The 16,176-nt window shown below is 38.5% G+C and overlaps 1 protein-coding gene and 1 pseudogene across 1 annotated transcript in view; both read left to right on the top strand.

The window, feature by feature from the left end:
- The window catches only part of KIAA0586 (KIAA0586 ortholog), a 129,042-nt gene that overhangs the window by 25,176 nt on the left and 87,690 nt on the right, over positions 1–16,176 (top strand). Inside the window, 7 exon segments of the mRNA XM_055289231.2 lie at positions 1,448–1,571; positions 4,758–4,866; positions 5,844–6,064; positions 6,558–6,630; positions 7,930–8,157; positions 10,413–10,587; positions 15,257–15,451. Coding sequence (XP_055145206.1) covers positions 1,448–1,571; positions 4,758–4,866; positions 5,844–6,064; positions 6,558–6,630; positions 7,930–8,157; positions 10,413–10,587; positions 15,257–15,451 — 1,125 coding nt within the window.
- LOC129487829 (heat shock factor-binding protein 1-like) lies at positions 13,258–14,433 on the top strand (annotated as a pseudogene).

Below are 16,176 nucleotides of genomic sequence, written 5' to 3'. Positions count from 1 at the left end.
ACAAATCACCAATAAAAAACTTGCTCATGTAACCAAATACCACCTGTTCCCCAAAAATCTATGGAAATAAAAAAAATTAAAAGAAAAATAGTATATTACAGAGTCTTAAAATGTACCCCTTCTAACAAAAGTAAAATATTAAACGAAACACTTTTATTCTTGGAATCATTTAAATGCATGCAAGTCTTATCTTAGACACATTTTTTTTTTTTTTTTTTTGAGACAGAGTCTCGCTCTGTCACCCAGGCTGGAGTGCAGTGGCGCAATCTCGGCTCACTGCAAGCTCCGCCTCCCGGGTTCACGCTATTCTCCTGCCTCAGCCTCTCCGAGTAGCTGGGACTACAGGCGCCCGCCACCACGCGTGGCTAATTTTTTTGTATTTTTAGTAGAGACGGGGTTTCACCGTGGTCTCGATCTCCTGACCTCGTGATCCGCCCGCCTCGGCCTCCCAAAGTGCTGGGATTACAAGCGTGAGCCACCGCGCCCGGCCATCTTAGACACATTTAAAGAATTTTAAGAAAGTCACAAGATAATAAAATCTTTAATAAAGAAGGCAACCTCACACCAAAAATTATTATGTAGTCTTACTACATACAAACAAGGCTAAAGGATAGATCCACTTATTGGTACTTTGAAGAAATAGATAAATCTCTTCTTTACTAAATTATAAAAGTCATCTATTTTACTGGACTTCGTGATGATGACACTTGTCAAATTCCTTTTTTCTGTGACGGAAATAAATTTAGGGGTTTTTCTATGAATTCAAACTTTTACTTAATTGTTTATGTATTTTTTTGTAGACGTAAGGGTCTGTCTTGCTTTGTTGCCCAGGCTGGTCTCAAACTCCTGGCCTCAAGCAGTCCTGCTGCCTTGGCCTCCCAGAGTGCTGGGATTGCAGGCATGAGCCATTGCGTCTGGTTGTGGTATAGTTTTTATGAGGTATAAATATTTAGTTTTATTTGATGAGTGTATTTATGGCCTAAATTGTAGGCTACATTGTAGGCTATAAATTTTTTTTTTTTTTTTTTTTGAAATGGAGTTTTGCTCTTGTCGCCCAGGCTGGAGTGCGATGGCGCGATCTAGGGTCATTGCGACCTCCGTGTCCCAGGTTCAAGCAATTCTCCTGCCTCGCCTCCCAAGTAGCTGAGATTACAGGCATGCACCACCATACCCAGCTAATTTTTTCTATTTTTAGTAGAGACGGGGTTTCTCCATGTTGGTCAGGCTGGTCTCGAACTCCCAACCTCAGATGATCCACCCACCACCTCAGCCGCCCAGTGTGCTGGGATTACAGGCGTGAACCACTGTGCCCGGCTTGTAGGCTATAAATTGAGTAGATAATCATCATAAGAAGCTAACTTAGGCCAGAATACAAATATATAAGATATTATATACAAGAGAAATGAATTAGTATTTGGAAAATGATACTGTATCTCTTCTATTTCAGGAAATGTAAGACTATTGGAACAAATTTTGAATAATAATGATTCTTTGACAAGAAAAAGTGAATCATCAAACACTACTTCACTAACTAGGTCAAAAATAGGATGGACTCCTGAGAAAACAAACAGGTAAAAACAAGAGGTTGGAATGAAAACTAGATTGAAAAGAGCTTTGTTCAGATTTTTCAAATTTCTTTGGGACTTTTAATCAATTATAGCATTGCTTCTTAAATTTATCTTAGATTTAGTTACTATTTTTTGATGCTAATATATCTTCCCCCTTTCTGTAATATAGCTATGAAATGAATATCTCATTTTTTCAAAATGCAGATTATTAATTTCTAATGTATGGATTATTCATTTCTGATTAAATGATATCTAGGATTTGTTTCTTTTTTTTTTTTTTTTTTTTTTTTTTTTTTTGAGACGGAGTCTTGCTCTGTCTCCCAGGCAGGAGTGCAATGGCGCGATCTCGGCTCACTGCAAGCTCCGCCTCCCGGGTTCATGCCATTCTCCTGCCTCAGCCTCCCGAGTAGCTGGGACTACAGGCGCCTGCCAACACGTCCGGCTAATTTTTTGTATTTTTAGTAGAGATGGGGTTTCACTGTGTTAGCCAGGATGGTCTCGATCTCCTGACCTCGTGATCCGCCCGCCTCGGCCTCCCAAAGTGCTGGGATTACAGGCTTGAGCCACCGCGCCCGGCCTAGGATTTGTTTCAAAAATAATCCAAGATAGGGTAGGGGCAAGTAGGTTGAGAGTATAGATAAAATGAGGCTAGCCAAAAGTTAATGATTGTTGTAGTTAAATATTGGGTGTATGAGGTTCATTTTAGTATTTTCTCTATTTTTGTGTATGTTTGAAATTTTACATAATAAAAAGTTTTTAAAAAATCAAGTCTGGGCCATGATAATTATATTTATCTTCAACATCTTGAAAACTACAGTAATAAGAACTAGAGGAGCCATATGTTGAGTAATTTTATGTGGAGATATTGTAAATTATAGTCTATTTACATTTAATGTAATTACTGATAAGGTAGGATTTATGTCTACCATGTTGCTTTCTATATGCCTTAGGTCTTTTAGTTCACTGTTCCTCCCTTAGTGCCTTCTTTTGTATTAGACATTTTCTAGTTGTACCATTTTAATTCTTTTGTCATTTTCTCTACTATTATTGAGTTATTTTCTTAGTGGTCACTCTAGGAATTACAATTAATATATTAATTTAAAGTAATCTAATTTGGATTAATAGTGATTTAATTTCAATATTATTCAGAAACTTTGCTCCAGTAAAGCCTTGTTCCCTCCCCTTTTCTTCTATTATCATACAAATTACATCTTAATACATTATAAGCTCATCTGTGTAGTCTGATAATTATTACTTGATGCAGCTCTTTTAAATCAGATAGGAAAAGAGATATGAACAAAAATACATATACTGGCTTTTATATTCACCTATATAGTTGATCTTTAACAGTACTCTGTTTCTTCATATGGATTCAAGTTAGCCCAGTGTCCTTTTATTCCACCCTGAAGGACTCCTGATAGTGTTTCTTATAGGGTAGTTCTGTTAGCAGTGAATTTTCTCAGTTTTTGTTTATCTGTGTACTGTCTTAATTTCTTTCTCACTTTTTTGTTGTCATTTAAACAGACATTTGGTTTCTCATAGTTGTGGAAGCTGGAAGTTCAAGATCAAGGTGCTGGCCGGGTTGGTTTCTTTTGAGGCCTTTCTTCTTGACTTGCAGGTGGCCTCCCTCTTGCTGTCTCTTCACGTGGTCATCCCTCTCTGCACACACACCCCTGGTGTCCCCTCCTTCACTTTTGAAGAATAGTTTTGCTACATATAGAATTTTTGGTAGATGTTCTTTTTCTTTCAGCATTCTGAATATGTCACCTGACTGCCTTTTGGACTCTGTGGTTTCTGATGAGGAGTTGTATGTTGGTGTGCTTGATGGTGTCCCACAGGTCTCTAAGACTTAATTTTTCTTCATCCATTTTTCTTTCCCCAATTATCCTCATAATCCTTTCTTCATAATCTCGATTAGCCTGTCTTAAAGTTTGTTGATTCTTTCTTCTGCCAACTCAAATATGGTGCTGAGCCCCTCTAGTGAATTAAACATTTCAGTTATTATATTTTTCAACTGCAGAATTTCTGTTTGCCTTTTAAAAAAATGTTTTCTATCTCTTTATTGATCATTCTATATTTGGCAAGACTTACCTTAGTCTGCTAATGATTGGAAAGAGATTTCCTTAACTGCCTTGAACTGATAAGTCTCCCTCTCTTTGCCATAGATTGTGTGTGTGTGTGTATGTGTGTGTGTGCGTGCATGCACATGCATGTGTTAGAGCATGCCCCCAATGTCTGGCAGATTATGAGTCTGTTTTAGCCTTTCACTTCCTACTTGCACAGAGCCTCAAGGTCGGAAGTGAGTGATTAGGACCTTCCCAGGTCTCTCTTGGGCATGTACATAGCCCTGTATGTGGACTAGAAGGCATGACTTTCTGGATTCCTAGGAATATGTTGGAGCTTTTCAAAACTCCACTTTGGACATCTTATTACCTAGATTTTTAACATTTGTTGACCACAGTCTTGTTTGCCCCAACTAGTGTCACTACCTCAGGCTGCTGAGATGTTAAACAATTGCCACTGTTTTTGAAAAATGCCCTGGGGATACTTTCTCACTGAGCTAGCAGTGAGTCAGGTCAAATAAAGACAAACACTATGAATGAGACTTTTAGGAGAGCCTGAAACCATTCTACTGTCTTTAGTGGTTGTGAGGCTGTTGGTTTTCCAGGCCGCCACAGAGTTGGGAATAGGGTCCCGAGAATGAGGCAAGTTAAAAAAATTCTATAAAGCTTGCTCGTCTTACTTAGAGTCAGCCATTTTTCTTGAATAAATGCTCCTGGGGTTCTTGCAAGTCTCTAATTTCCAGAGGTTAGAAAAACTTGATTTTGATGATTTTTGCTAGGGTTCTCATTGTGCTTACAGAAAAGCAGATTTTCAGAAGTTCTTACTCCACCAATCTGGAAGTGCTTTTGGATGTTAGATTCTTGAAAGCATAACCTTTTCCTGCTCCTTTTCTGCTACATCTAAACTTTTCTGGTTAGATAATTTTGTCTCTTGTGATTTTCTGTGTTTCATTTGTTTAATCACATAACTGATTAATTCCATAGTTCAGTTTTAATAGGATACCGTTTAGTAATATAGCTAAGACTGTATCAAAGATTTGTGTAGTGAAATGTTTACTGAATTTACAACAATTTAGGAAACTTTTTAAAAAATCTTCTGTAGTGTTGAAACTCTGCCTTCTCAAAGATTTCCTTCCTGTGAAGAGCTAGGAACAACTAAAGTGACTATGCAGAAGTCTGATGATGTTCTTCATGACCTTGGCCAAAAGGAGAAAGAAACAAATAGCATGGTCCAGGTAAAGTGGGAATGGTCTTAAAATTAATGATTAATTAAGATAAAAATTAAAAAGGAATAAAAGTTATAAAGATAGAAATTAGGAGGAAGGATGAAGAAAAAGCACTGAAAAAGACATGTCAGCCACGTCTGTTCCATTTATAAAATATTTCCAGAGGCCTTCACCAAGTGATTTCTACTTATCGCTTCTTGACCAGGACAGCCATGTAGCCACCTCTGGCTTCCCAGCTTCTGTTGGAAAGGGAGGAAGGGGAAAAGAGACCTGTGAATGAATGGACTTCATTTATCCAATCCACCATGTCTGCCATATCTTCCATACATAAAGAGCCAACTTGCTTATATTTTATTTTATTTTAGCTTTCTTCAGCAGAGAGAGAGCTATTATTAGTCACTGGACTGCTTAGCACTGCTGTGGATTTCCCACCTCTATTTTATTTAACACTCACATTATTTTTTTTTCTTTTCTTTTCTTTTCTTTTTTTTTTTTTTTTCTTTTTTTTATTTTTTTGAGACAGTCTTGCTCTGTCGCCCAGGCTAGAGTGCAAGGGCGCAATCTTGGCTCACTGCAAGCTCCACCTCCGGGTTCAAGCAATTCTTCTGCCTCAGCCTCCCGAGCAGCTGGGATTACAAGGGTGTGCCACCACACCTGGCTAATTTTTGTATTTTTAGTAGAGACAGGGTTTCACCATGTCGGCCAGGCTGGTCTTGAACTCCTGACCTCAAATGATCCACCTGCCTCGGCCTCCCAAAGTGTTGGGATTACAGGCGTGAGGCACCATGCCTGGCCCACATTAGTATTTCTAAATGGAAGAAAAACACTTTGATTGCCAAGTATTCTTTTGTAAGTCTTCAGTTTGACAAATTGAGTCCTTAGAATATATTGGTATAATGTATGGCCTCAACAATAGTGATAGCTGTTATTTTGATTAAAGGAATCAATGTGAGTTTAGTAACTTTCTGGTCTTTTTTTCTTTCAAGCCAAAAGAATCTCTGAGTATGTTGAAGCTTCCAGATCTTCCACAGAATTTTGTTAAGCTTCAGACAACCAATACAACAAGATCTGTATTGAAAGATGCTGAGAAGGTTTTGAGAGGAGTACAAAACAATAAAAAAGTACTTGAAGAAAACCTGGAAGCTATTATTCGTGCAAAAGATGGAGCTGCCATGTATTCGCTTATCAATGCTTTATCTACCAACAGGTAAGAGGATGTTGGCACCCAAGGTTATTTATGAGTCTATCAGTTCCACTTTCTTCATAATTTTTTTCTAAGCACTGTATTTTCCTATTAGTTTTAATATTTTTAAAAGGTTCTTTATTGACTTTGAAGATGTGGAACTTATTATAAAGTTGGAATTTGGATATATATATGGTGGTACTACTTTTTTCTGGTGGAAATTTTTCTTTTAATTTTTTCTTTCTTTGTACATATCTTCTTGGATCCACATGTGCTTTTCAAACATTTATCCTTCAAATATTTGATGAAAACTAATACCATGAAAACAAATACCAAAGGTTTTTCCTTTTCAGATGAAGGATATTAGGCCCCCATTCTACTATCCTAATATCCTTTCCTTTTCAGATGAAGGATATTAGGATAGCAGGTTCACAACTAGATAAGAGTTAGATCTGATCCAAGTCCTGCTCAGGACAGTAAGTGCTAATTTAAGAAAATTCCTTTTTCTCTTTTATAGAGAGATATCAGAGAAAATTAGGATCAGAAAGACAGTGGATGAATGGATTAAAACCATTTCTGCAGAAATTCAGGTATGTCTTGGAAAAAAACTGAAAATTAAGTGAATTCTCAGAAGATAATATTGATTCCAATTTATAGGCATTATATTTGTTCTCAAAATATTTCTTATATAAAAATCCACTTATTTTTAATTTAACTGTCACTCTTTATATTTACTTAGTAATAAGTTTAGCTTTGTTTAACAAGTATATTATCTCCAATTATATTCTGGCTCTTATTTGGCAAATTGTTGGACAAAAACTAAAAGATGAATAATCTGAAAGAAACTTTAGCAAAAGTGTTTGGAAAAAGAACTATACTTGCAAAGATATTTGAAGACAGTGGATTTAGGAGCATTGGCCCGCCAAAGTAAAAATACCAGAGTAATGCAAAGAGAAAAAAACCAACTAGATTTACTAAGTTTACAGAAGGCAGTTCCAGAGGGAAAAACAGCCTCTTTCTCACATCCACAACGGGCATGGTACATCTTCAAACATCCAGCATTGAAAAAGTCTGGGAGTTATCTTTCTTAGAGGGCCCATAATTTAAAGGAAATTTAAAAATTTTATATATTTGAGTGAGCAGGAACTAGGCAGGCTAAGCTGTTATTTTGTCCTGGGGTGCAAGATGTGTTTTTTTGACTGTAGATGTGCTTATATGCTACTTACAAGGGTAGCAAGGTGAAGCATCAGTACTGTTTCCACAGCAATAAACACAGAAATATATTTTAAAACTTTGTTGTTGAAGAATATATATTTCTAATGAAGTTATGAAAAATTTATTTTAGGTACTATATGGTACACACACAAAAAAAAGTTGAACTAAGAGTCAGAAGATTTGGAGTCTAGTTTTTGCTCTACAGCTAACTGGCAATGTATCTTACTCTTTTGCAATGAATCCCATGTAAAATATATTTGTTTAAACTTTCACATAATTTTAATTTATATTTATCTCAGAGTTTTGTTACAAAATTGTTTGCTTTTTTGAAACGTATTTTTAATTTTTTAAACTGTTAGCAAAATTCATATGGTTCAAACATCAAAAAGTGTAAGAAGGTTTGTAATGCAAAGTTGTCCTGCTACCCCTGCAACCCTTCTATTATTTCCCATTCCCCACTCCAAAAGATACTAGTCTTTTTAGAGTTTTGTTTATTTTTCCAGAGAATTTTGATTTTTATATAACCAATAAAGCCAATATCCTTTATTTTTAACGCATTTAAAACTGCTAAACTGTATTTATATAACAGCAAAAAATAAATTCTAATATTTTCTGATGTGAAAGCATTACTATTTGTAGATATTTTAAGTAATTTTAACTTTGGTTATGTTAAGGATGAACTGTCAAGAACAGATGATGAACAAAAAAGATTTGATCAGAACAATCAGAGAACCAAGAAAGGTCAGAATATGACTAAAGATATTAGAACCAACACACAACATACAACTGGAAACAAATCTGTAATCCCAAGAAAACATTCTCAAAAGCGAATGGAAGAGCATTTTAGAAGTCTACCTATGAGGGGCATGCCTGCTTCAAGTTTACAGAAAGAGAGAAAGGAAGTAAGATCCTAATCTATTCTTTTAACATAATTGTTGTGTTATAATTGATCATTTCCTTCAAGAGATAAATAATGAAGCGAATGTGAAGGTGTTTTAAAAATATGAAGGGCTATACAAATGTAAGCTATCTTTACACTATTGGTATTTAGGGTTTTGGATTTATAATGTGAAAAGCACTGAACAAAATAGATAGTTCCTTTCTTATGAGATCTCACACCCTGGCATCATCATTTTGTAGTTATAGCAGGTATAAAGGTATATCTAGGGATCATCTAGTCCAAAAACTAGATTCTCTAGTTTATGGTACTCAAAATTGTGTTTCATTTGCGTGTGTGTGTATAGTTTATTTTTCAGTTTAACAAATGCATGTTTAGTGCCTAGTATAGGCAAGGCATGGTACTGTGTCTGGAATTGGTGGGTTCTTGGTCTCACTGACTTCAAGAATGAAGCCGCGGACCTTCGCGGTGAGCGTTACAGCTCTTAAGGCAGCGCATCTGGAGTTGTTTGTTCCTCCCGGTGGGCTCGTGGTCTTGCTGGCTTCAGGAGTGAAGCTGCAGACCTTTGCGGTGAGTGTTACAGCTCATAAAGGCAGTGTGGACCCAAAGAGTGAGCAGTAGCAAGATTTATTGCAAAGAGCGAAAGAACATAGCTTCCACAGTGTGGAAGGGGACCGGAACAGGTTGCCACTGCTGGCTTGGGCAGCCTGCTTTTATTCTCTTATCTGGCCCCACCCACATCCTGCTGATTGGTAGAGGCGAGTGGTCTGTTTTGACAGGGCGCTGATTGGTGCGTTTATAATCCCCGAGCTAGACATAAAGATTCTGCACGTCCCCACCAGAGTAGCTAGATACAGAGTGTCAATTGGTGTATTTACAATCCCTGAGCGAGACATAAAGGTTCTCCAAGGCCCCACCAGAGTAGGTAGATACAGTGTCGATTGGTGCATTCACAAACCCTGAGCTAGACACAGGGTGCTGATTGGTATGTTTACAAACTTTAAGCTAGATACAGAGTGCCGATTGGTGTATTTACAATCCCTGAGCTAGACATAAAGGTTCTCCACATCCCCACCAGACTCAGGAGCCCAGCTGGCTTCACCCAGTGGATCCCACACCGGGGCTGCAGGTAGAGCTGCCTGCCAGGCCCGCACCGTGCACCCGCACTCCTCAGCCCTTGGGTGGTGATGGGACTGGGTGCTGTGGAGCAGGGGGTGGCGCTCTTCGGGGAGGCTGGGGCAGCACAGGAGCCCATGTAGGGGGTGGGAGGCTCAGGCATGGCGGGCTGCAGGTCCCGAGCCCTGCCCTGCGGGAAGGCAGCTAAGGCCCAGTGAGAAATCCAGCGCAGCCCCGGTGGGCTGGCACTGCTGGGGGACCCAGTACACCCTCCGCAGCCACTGGCCCGGGTGCTAAGCCCCTCATTGCCCGGGGCTGGCAGGGCCGGCCGAGCCGGCCGGCTGCTCCGAGTGGGGGGCCCGCCAAGCCCACGCCCACCCGGAGCTCCAGCTGGCCCGCAAGCACTGCCCAGCCCTGGTTCCCACTCACGCCTCTCCCTCCACACCTCCCTGCAAGCTGAGGGAGCTGGCTCTGGCCTTGGCCAGCCCAGAAAGGGGCTCCCACAGTGCAGCGGTGGGCTGAAGGGCTCCTCAAGTGCCAGCCAAAGTGGGAGCCCAGGCAGAGGAGGCGCCGAGAGTGAGCGAGGGCTGTGAGGACTGCCAGCACACTGTCACCTCTCAGTACTAGATGGTATGGAGGAAATTTTTTTTGACTGCTGTAACTAGGCTATAAGTTTCTAAGTGCCAAACATGGATTGTTGAGCAGATTAGTAAAGCATCTAATTCAATGCTTGTACTTAGTAGATGCTCAGTAAATGCTACCTTTCTGTGACGTTTAGATTTCGGTTGAAGGTGGGTTCAGAAGTGTATGAAATTATTTAAAGGTTAAGGTTATTGTATTTTTATTGTACTGGAGTATAATAAATATGTAAAATGTGTTTAAATGTTTCTTGTTGGTGCTGAAAATATACTTAGTAATGTAAAAATTTTCATGTTTCTTAGGTGGATGATTTTTATATTTAAAGCTTTTCAAACTAATGCTTGAAACCTGTATCTAGAATTTAAAGGCTATTGAAAATAGAGGTTATTTTTTACTTAATCATTCTTATTATAATACTTAAGCTAGCAAAAGGAGGCTTTAGAAAAATGAGATAAGTGTTTGATGACTGTTTTCATGGTGAGTGGAATAACTTTGTACACATAGGGGCTTTTGAAAGCAACCACAGTAATACAAGATGAAGATTATATGTTACAAGTCTATGGAAAGCCAGTTTATCAGGGCCATCGAAGCACTCTTAAAAAAGGACCATATCTCAGATTTAATTCTCCATCTCCTAAGTCCAGACCACAGAGACCAAAAGTAATAGAACGAGTTAAAGGTAAGGAATCTCATTTTTTATGTTTAATCTCATTTCTTAATAGTATCAGTTTAATATGTAAAGTTTCTTTTTGCTTTTTATTTATTGCTTATACTTGCCATTCAAATTATATAATGCTTGGGGATGGGAAAATAATTCCTCTTAGGAGAGGTAGGAAGAAACAGACCAACATGTTAAAAAAGACACAAGATAGGAATAATTGGGAAGAATTGTAGGATTAAATGGCATCTTCAGATAAAGCATCATAAAATTTTTATTTAGGAGAAAATGATTTAAAAAAAAATTTTATTTTTTTTAGACAAGGTCTCACTGTATCCCCCAGGCTGGAGTGCAGTGGCACAATCATGGTTCACTGCAGCCTCGACCTACTGGGCTCAAGCAATCCTTCCCTCTCAGCCTCCCAAGTAGCTGGGATGACAGGCGCACACTACCACGCCTGGCTAATTTTTTTGTATGTTTTGTAGAGACAGGGTTTCACCACATTGCCCACACTGGGTGATGATGAATCTTGAGCATCTAAATTATAATCTAGGAAAGTAGACATTTCCCTGAAGACCTAGGTCCATTGTGAACAGAAAGATCAGCCATATTCTGTTTATTATAAAAGTGTTGATGAGCACTTTTGCAGTTTTGTTTTCAAAGAGACGTAGAAAGGTGAAAACTTTTTTGTTGCTTTTGTGCACAACTGAAAACATCTTCATTTATCACTGTGTGTTTTGAGTCATATCTACTGTTTCACTGATACTGTGTATTTAAATACAACTTTTGGTTATATACTGAGTCTGTTGACTTTGGTTATGTATTATAGTTTCTCAGCTTCTACTTAGCAATCAGTTAGCTACAGCTAACAATATGTGATAACTAGTAGATACAAACCCATTTTCCTCTCTTATCCTTTCTAGAAGTTGGAGCTATGGTGGTTACTTTGGTTCCCTTTGCTTTCTAAAGGTTATGCAATCATATAGAGTGTCAGGTTATATAGAAATTTTACTAATTTAAAATAGAAAGCATATAGCTTATGGGTGATATTTATCCTAATGGATGATATTTACCATAAAGTTTTCTCTTATTTAGTGTAGTTTTGCTATTTTTTTTTTTTTTTTTTTTTTTTTTGAGACAGAGTCTTGCTCTGTCGTCCGGGCTGGAGTGCAGTGGCACGATCTTGGCTCACTGCAACCTCCACCTCCCGGCTTCAAACAATTCTCCTGCCTCAGCCTCCCGAGTAGCTGGGATTACAGGCATGCGCCACGATGCCCAGCTAAATTTTTTGTATTTTTAGTAGAGACAGGGTTTCGCCACGTTGGCCAGGCTGGTCTCGAACTCCTGACCTCAGGTGATCCACCTGCCTCAGCCTCCCAGAGTGCTGGGATTACTGTGCCTGGCCTAGTGTGGCTTTGCTATTAATTTATATGTGGGGTTTTGAAAGTCTTTGCAAAAAATAATTTGAGGTTTTAAAATGCTTTCAAATCCAAAAATAACTTTATTCAATAACCCTTTTAATGATCAGAAGTGATTAAGAGCCTGTATTAGTTCATTTTCATACTGCTATAAAGAACTACCTGAGACTGGGAAATTTATAAAGACAAGAAGGTGGAATTAACTCACAGTTCCACATCTCTGGGGAGGCCTCAGAAAACTTACAGTCATGGGGAAGGGAAGCAAGGCATGTCTCATATGGAAGCAGGAGAGATGGACGGAGAAAACCATGCCCTTTAAAACCATCATATCTCATGAGAACTCATTCACTATCACAAGAACAAATTAGGGGAAACTGCCCCCATGATCCAGTCATCTCCCACCAGGTCTCTCCCATGACGCATGGGGATCAATTTGAGATGAGATTTGAGTAGGGACACAGAGCCAAGCCATATCAGAACCTAAGGACTTATGCTTATCCTAGGGCCTCAGTACCTGCCATTTCCTCTGTCTGGAGAGCTCTTCATTCAGACACTTGCATGGTTCACTGTCTCAATTCTTCTGTCTCCGTTCTTAGATGATAGCTCCTTAGAGAGCTCTACCCTGACCATTCTATTCAAAGAATTATCTCCTGTTCTTCTATATCTCCTCACTCTGCCATATTGTTCTTCATAGCACTTCACATTTCCTGTGTTATATTTTTATTTATTATTTATTTTATTTGTCACTACTAGACTGTAAGCTCCATGAGTACAGTTGGTTTAGTCACCTCTGTATTCCTTGTGCGTGAAACAATGTTTAACACATATGAAATGCTGAACAAACATTTTAAATAAACATTCAAGAAAAATATTCATTCAATAGAATGAATGACTATCAGAGAACAAGATGAAAGAATATAGACATGGTATTACAATTTTTCTTCCTGGGATCATAAACAAAAGGAAACTATATTTAAAAGTCTGGATGTGTAGGTTGGGCACAGTGGCTCATGCCTGTAATCTCAGCACTTTGGGAGGCTGAGGCAGGAGGATTGCTTGAGAGCAGCCTCAGCAACATAGCTAGATCCTGTCTCTACAATAAATTTAAAAAATTAGCAGGGCATGCCTATAGTCCCAGCTACTTGGGAGCCTGAGGTGAAGGATCACTTCAGCACTTGAGCTTAGGAGTTCAAGGTTGCAGTGAGCTATGATAGTGCCACTGCACTCCAGCCTGGGTAACAGAGCAAGAATCTGTCTCTAAAAAAAAAAATTAGATACATTAAAAAATTAGATACATAAAAACACCTACACATGAAGTGGAAGTGTAGGTGACAGTCTGAGACATCACCACCAACCTGGGCACTGGAGAGATGGCCAAGACTCACACCAAGACCTTGCAGGACCTCACCTCGGTGGTGTAGACACCCCTGCAGCAGATGCAAGATAAATTTCAGACTATGTCTGACCAGATAATTGGGAGAATTGATGATATGAGTAGTCATATTGATGATCTGGAGAAGAACATCACAGACCCCATGACACAGGTTGGGCTGGAAGAACTGGAAGGTGAAAACAAGATACCTGCCACACAAAAGAGTTGAGGGTTGCTAATAATTTATATAATGGAATCTGGAACATCATTTTTCTGAGCCAAGAGAAGATTGAATGGCTTTTTTCAGCTAACTACTGTGTGTAGACAGGTTTTATATTATAAAGTGTGCATTCTTACCACATACTATATAGTTAGTTTATAAATCAGTTTACCCCCAGTTTCTTAAATGTGGTATCTTCACATCTTGGACCTTGGTCAGTTGTGCTATTAATTATTAAACACTAAAACTTTGGCAGTTCCTGCATTTAAAAAAAAAGCACCCACATGTTAAAAGTAAAAATGTAATGTCAGGAAATTATTTAGAAAATATTTTAGCCTCTTTTCCTTTGCCTGTTTACTTTATTCTTTTTACTTTTGTGTGTGTGTGTTCCACAGACATTTATCCACTTCTCCAAAGAGACATAAAATCAAATTTTTAATTTTTTAAGATTTAGGATATAATAGCTATATGTGTATGTATACATCATAGAAACAGAAAAAAATGTACAGTAGTCCCCCCTTATTCATGGGGGATGTGTCCCGATACCCTCAATGGATGCCTGAAACTGTGGATAGTACCAAGCCCTAACATGTACTATATTCTTTTAATCTGATAACTGAGATGGCAACTAAGTTATTAATGGGCAGGTAGTGTCTACAGTGTAGAGACCCTGGACAAAGGGATGATTCATGTCCTGGGCAGGATGGAGCAGGATGGCATGAGATTTTATCGCGCTACTCAGAACAGCGTACATTGTAAAACTTATGACAGCCGGGTGTGGTGGCATGCGTCTGTGGTCTTGGCTACTCAGGAGGCTAGGGTGGGAGGATCACTTGAGCCTGGGAGGCAGAGGTTACATTGAGCTGAGATCGCACCACTGCACTCCAGCCTGGGTAGAGTGAGACTCCATCTAAAAAAAATAATAAATAATTTTTAAAAACTTATGAATTGTTTATTTCTCAAATTTTCCATTTAATATTTTCCAGCCAAGGTTGATCCTGGGTAATTGAGACAGGGAAAAAGAAACCACAGATAAGGAGAGACTACTATATAATGATATTAATTAGTAAGGTTTAAGTAAGTATAGAATTTGATTATCTGTACATAATTTAAAAAGATAAAGCTGGTTATTCAGAATTATGTTGTGTGTAAAGGTGTAATGAGAAAATGAAAACCATCAATTCCAAAAATGATCATTAACTTTTTCGTACCTATGGAAAAAAATTTAAAGAATTCAAACATTGTCGGAACATTCTTCAGAATCTTTATTTAACTTTTTTTTTCTAGTTATTGTATCTATTTTATCATAGTAGCTGTACAAGTTGCATGTCTATTCAGGAGCTGGCAACTGTGGCCTACATGTGAGCTGCCTGTTTTTATAAAGTTTCATTTGCCTCTAACTGTGTTCATTCATGTATATATTGTCCATGGCTTCTTTCATGATACAACAGCAGAACTGAGTCATTACAGCTGAGATAATGTGGCCTGCCATATAAATATTTACTGTCTGGCCATTTAAGAAGTTGGCCACCTCTGGTCTATATATTACTTCTGTTTTGGGGCCTTGTAACTTTATATAGAATTAAGATTTTTCTGTGAAGAGCTGTTGTATTTCTAGATGTCTGGATAGTAGATATTCTAACAGTATTTTAAAATATCTGCCATTGATGATTATTATAGGCACTAAGGTAAAGTCAGTAAGAACACAGACTGACTTCTATGCAACAAAACCTATGAAGATGGATTCTAAAATGAAACATTCCATTCCTGTGTTACCTCATGGCGATCAGCAGTATTTGTTCAGCCCAAGTAGAGAAATGCCTACTTTTTCAGGTACACTGGAAGGTCATCTGATTCCTATGGCAGTTCTTTTAGGTAAGAATCAACAAAATATGTGGGATGGATTTTATTTTATTTATTTGTTTGTTTGTTTGTTTGTTTATTTATTAGAGATGGGATTTCACTATGTGGCTCAGGCTGGTCTGGAACTCCTGGACTCAAGCAGTCCTCCCACCTCACCCTCTCAAAGTGCTGGGATTACAGGCGTGAGCCACCATGCCCAGCCATTGAGTTTTAAATTCTTATCAGCAGTAGCAGAACTTACAAAATGGTACTAACATGATAGTCATCTACCTTTTCCTGTAAATGTTATTTGTTTTTGTGGGGAAGGCCTCACAATATATTTTATGCTGTGTAATAGCAGTCTCTGAAATGATGGGTTCCTGCTGTAGTTTCACCAATAGGAAAAATTCTTTTGGTATGTTATAGTATATTATTATAGATGAAATGAAATTTTAAACAATGTTTTGGCTGGGCACAGTGGCTCATGCCTTTAATCACAGTACTTTGGGAAGCCGAGATGGGAGGATTGCTTGAGACCAAGAGTTTGAGACCAGCCTGGGCAGCATAGCAAGACCTTGTCTCAAAAAAAAAAAAAATTAGCTGGGCTTGATGACCTGTAGTCCTAGCTACTCTGGAGGCTGAAGCAGGAGAATCCCTTCAGTCCAGGAGTTTGAGGCTGCAGTGAGCAATGATTATGCCATCATACTGCAGCCTGGGCAACAGAGCAATACCCTGTCTCTTAAAAAAAAAAGTTTAAA

The sequence above is a fragment of the Symphalangus syndactylus genome, chromosome 8 (genome assembly GCF_028878055.3).
Source record: "Symphalangus syndactylus isolate Jambi chromosome 8, NHGRI_mSymSyn1-v2.1_pri, whole genome shotgun sequence".
Taxonomy (NCBI): Eukaryota; Metazoa; Chordata; class Mammalia; order Primates; family Hylobatidae; genus Symphalangus; species Symphalangus syndactylus.
This window is presented reverse-complemented; position numbering and strand designations above follow the sequence as displayed.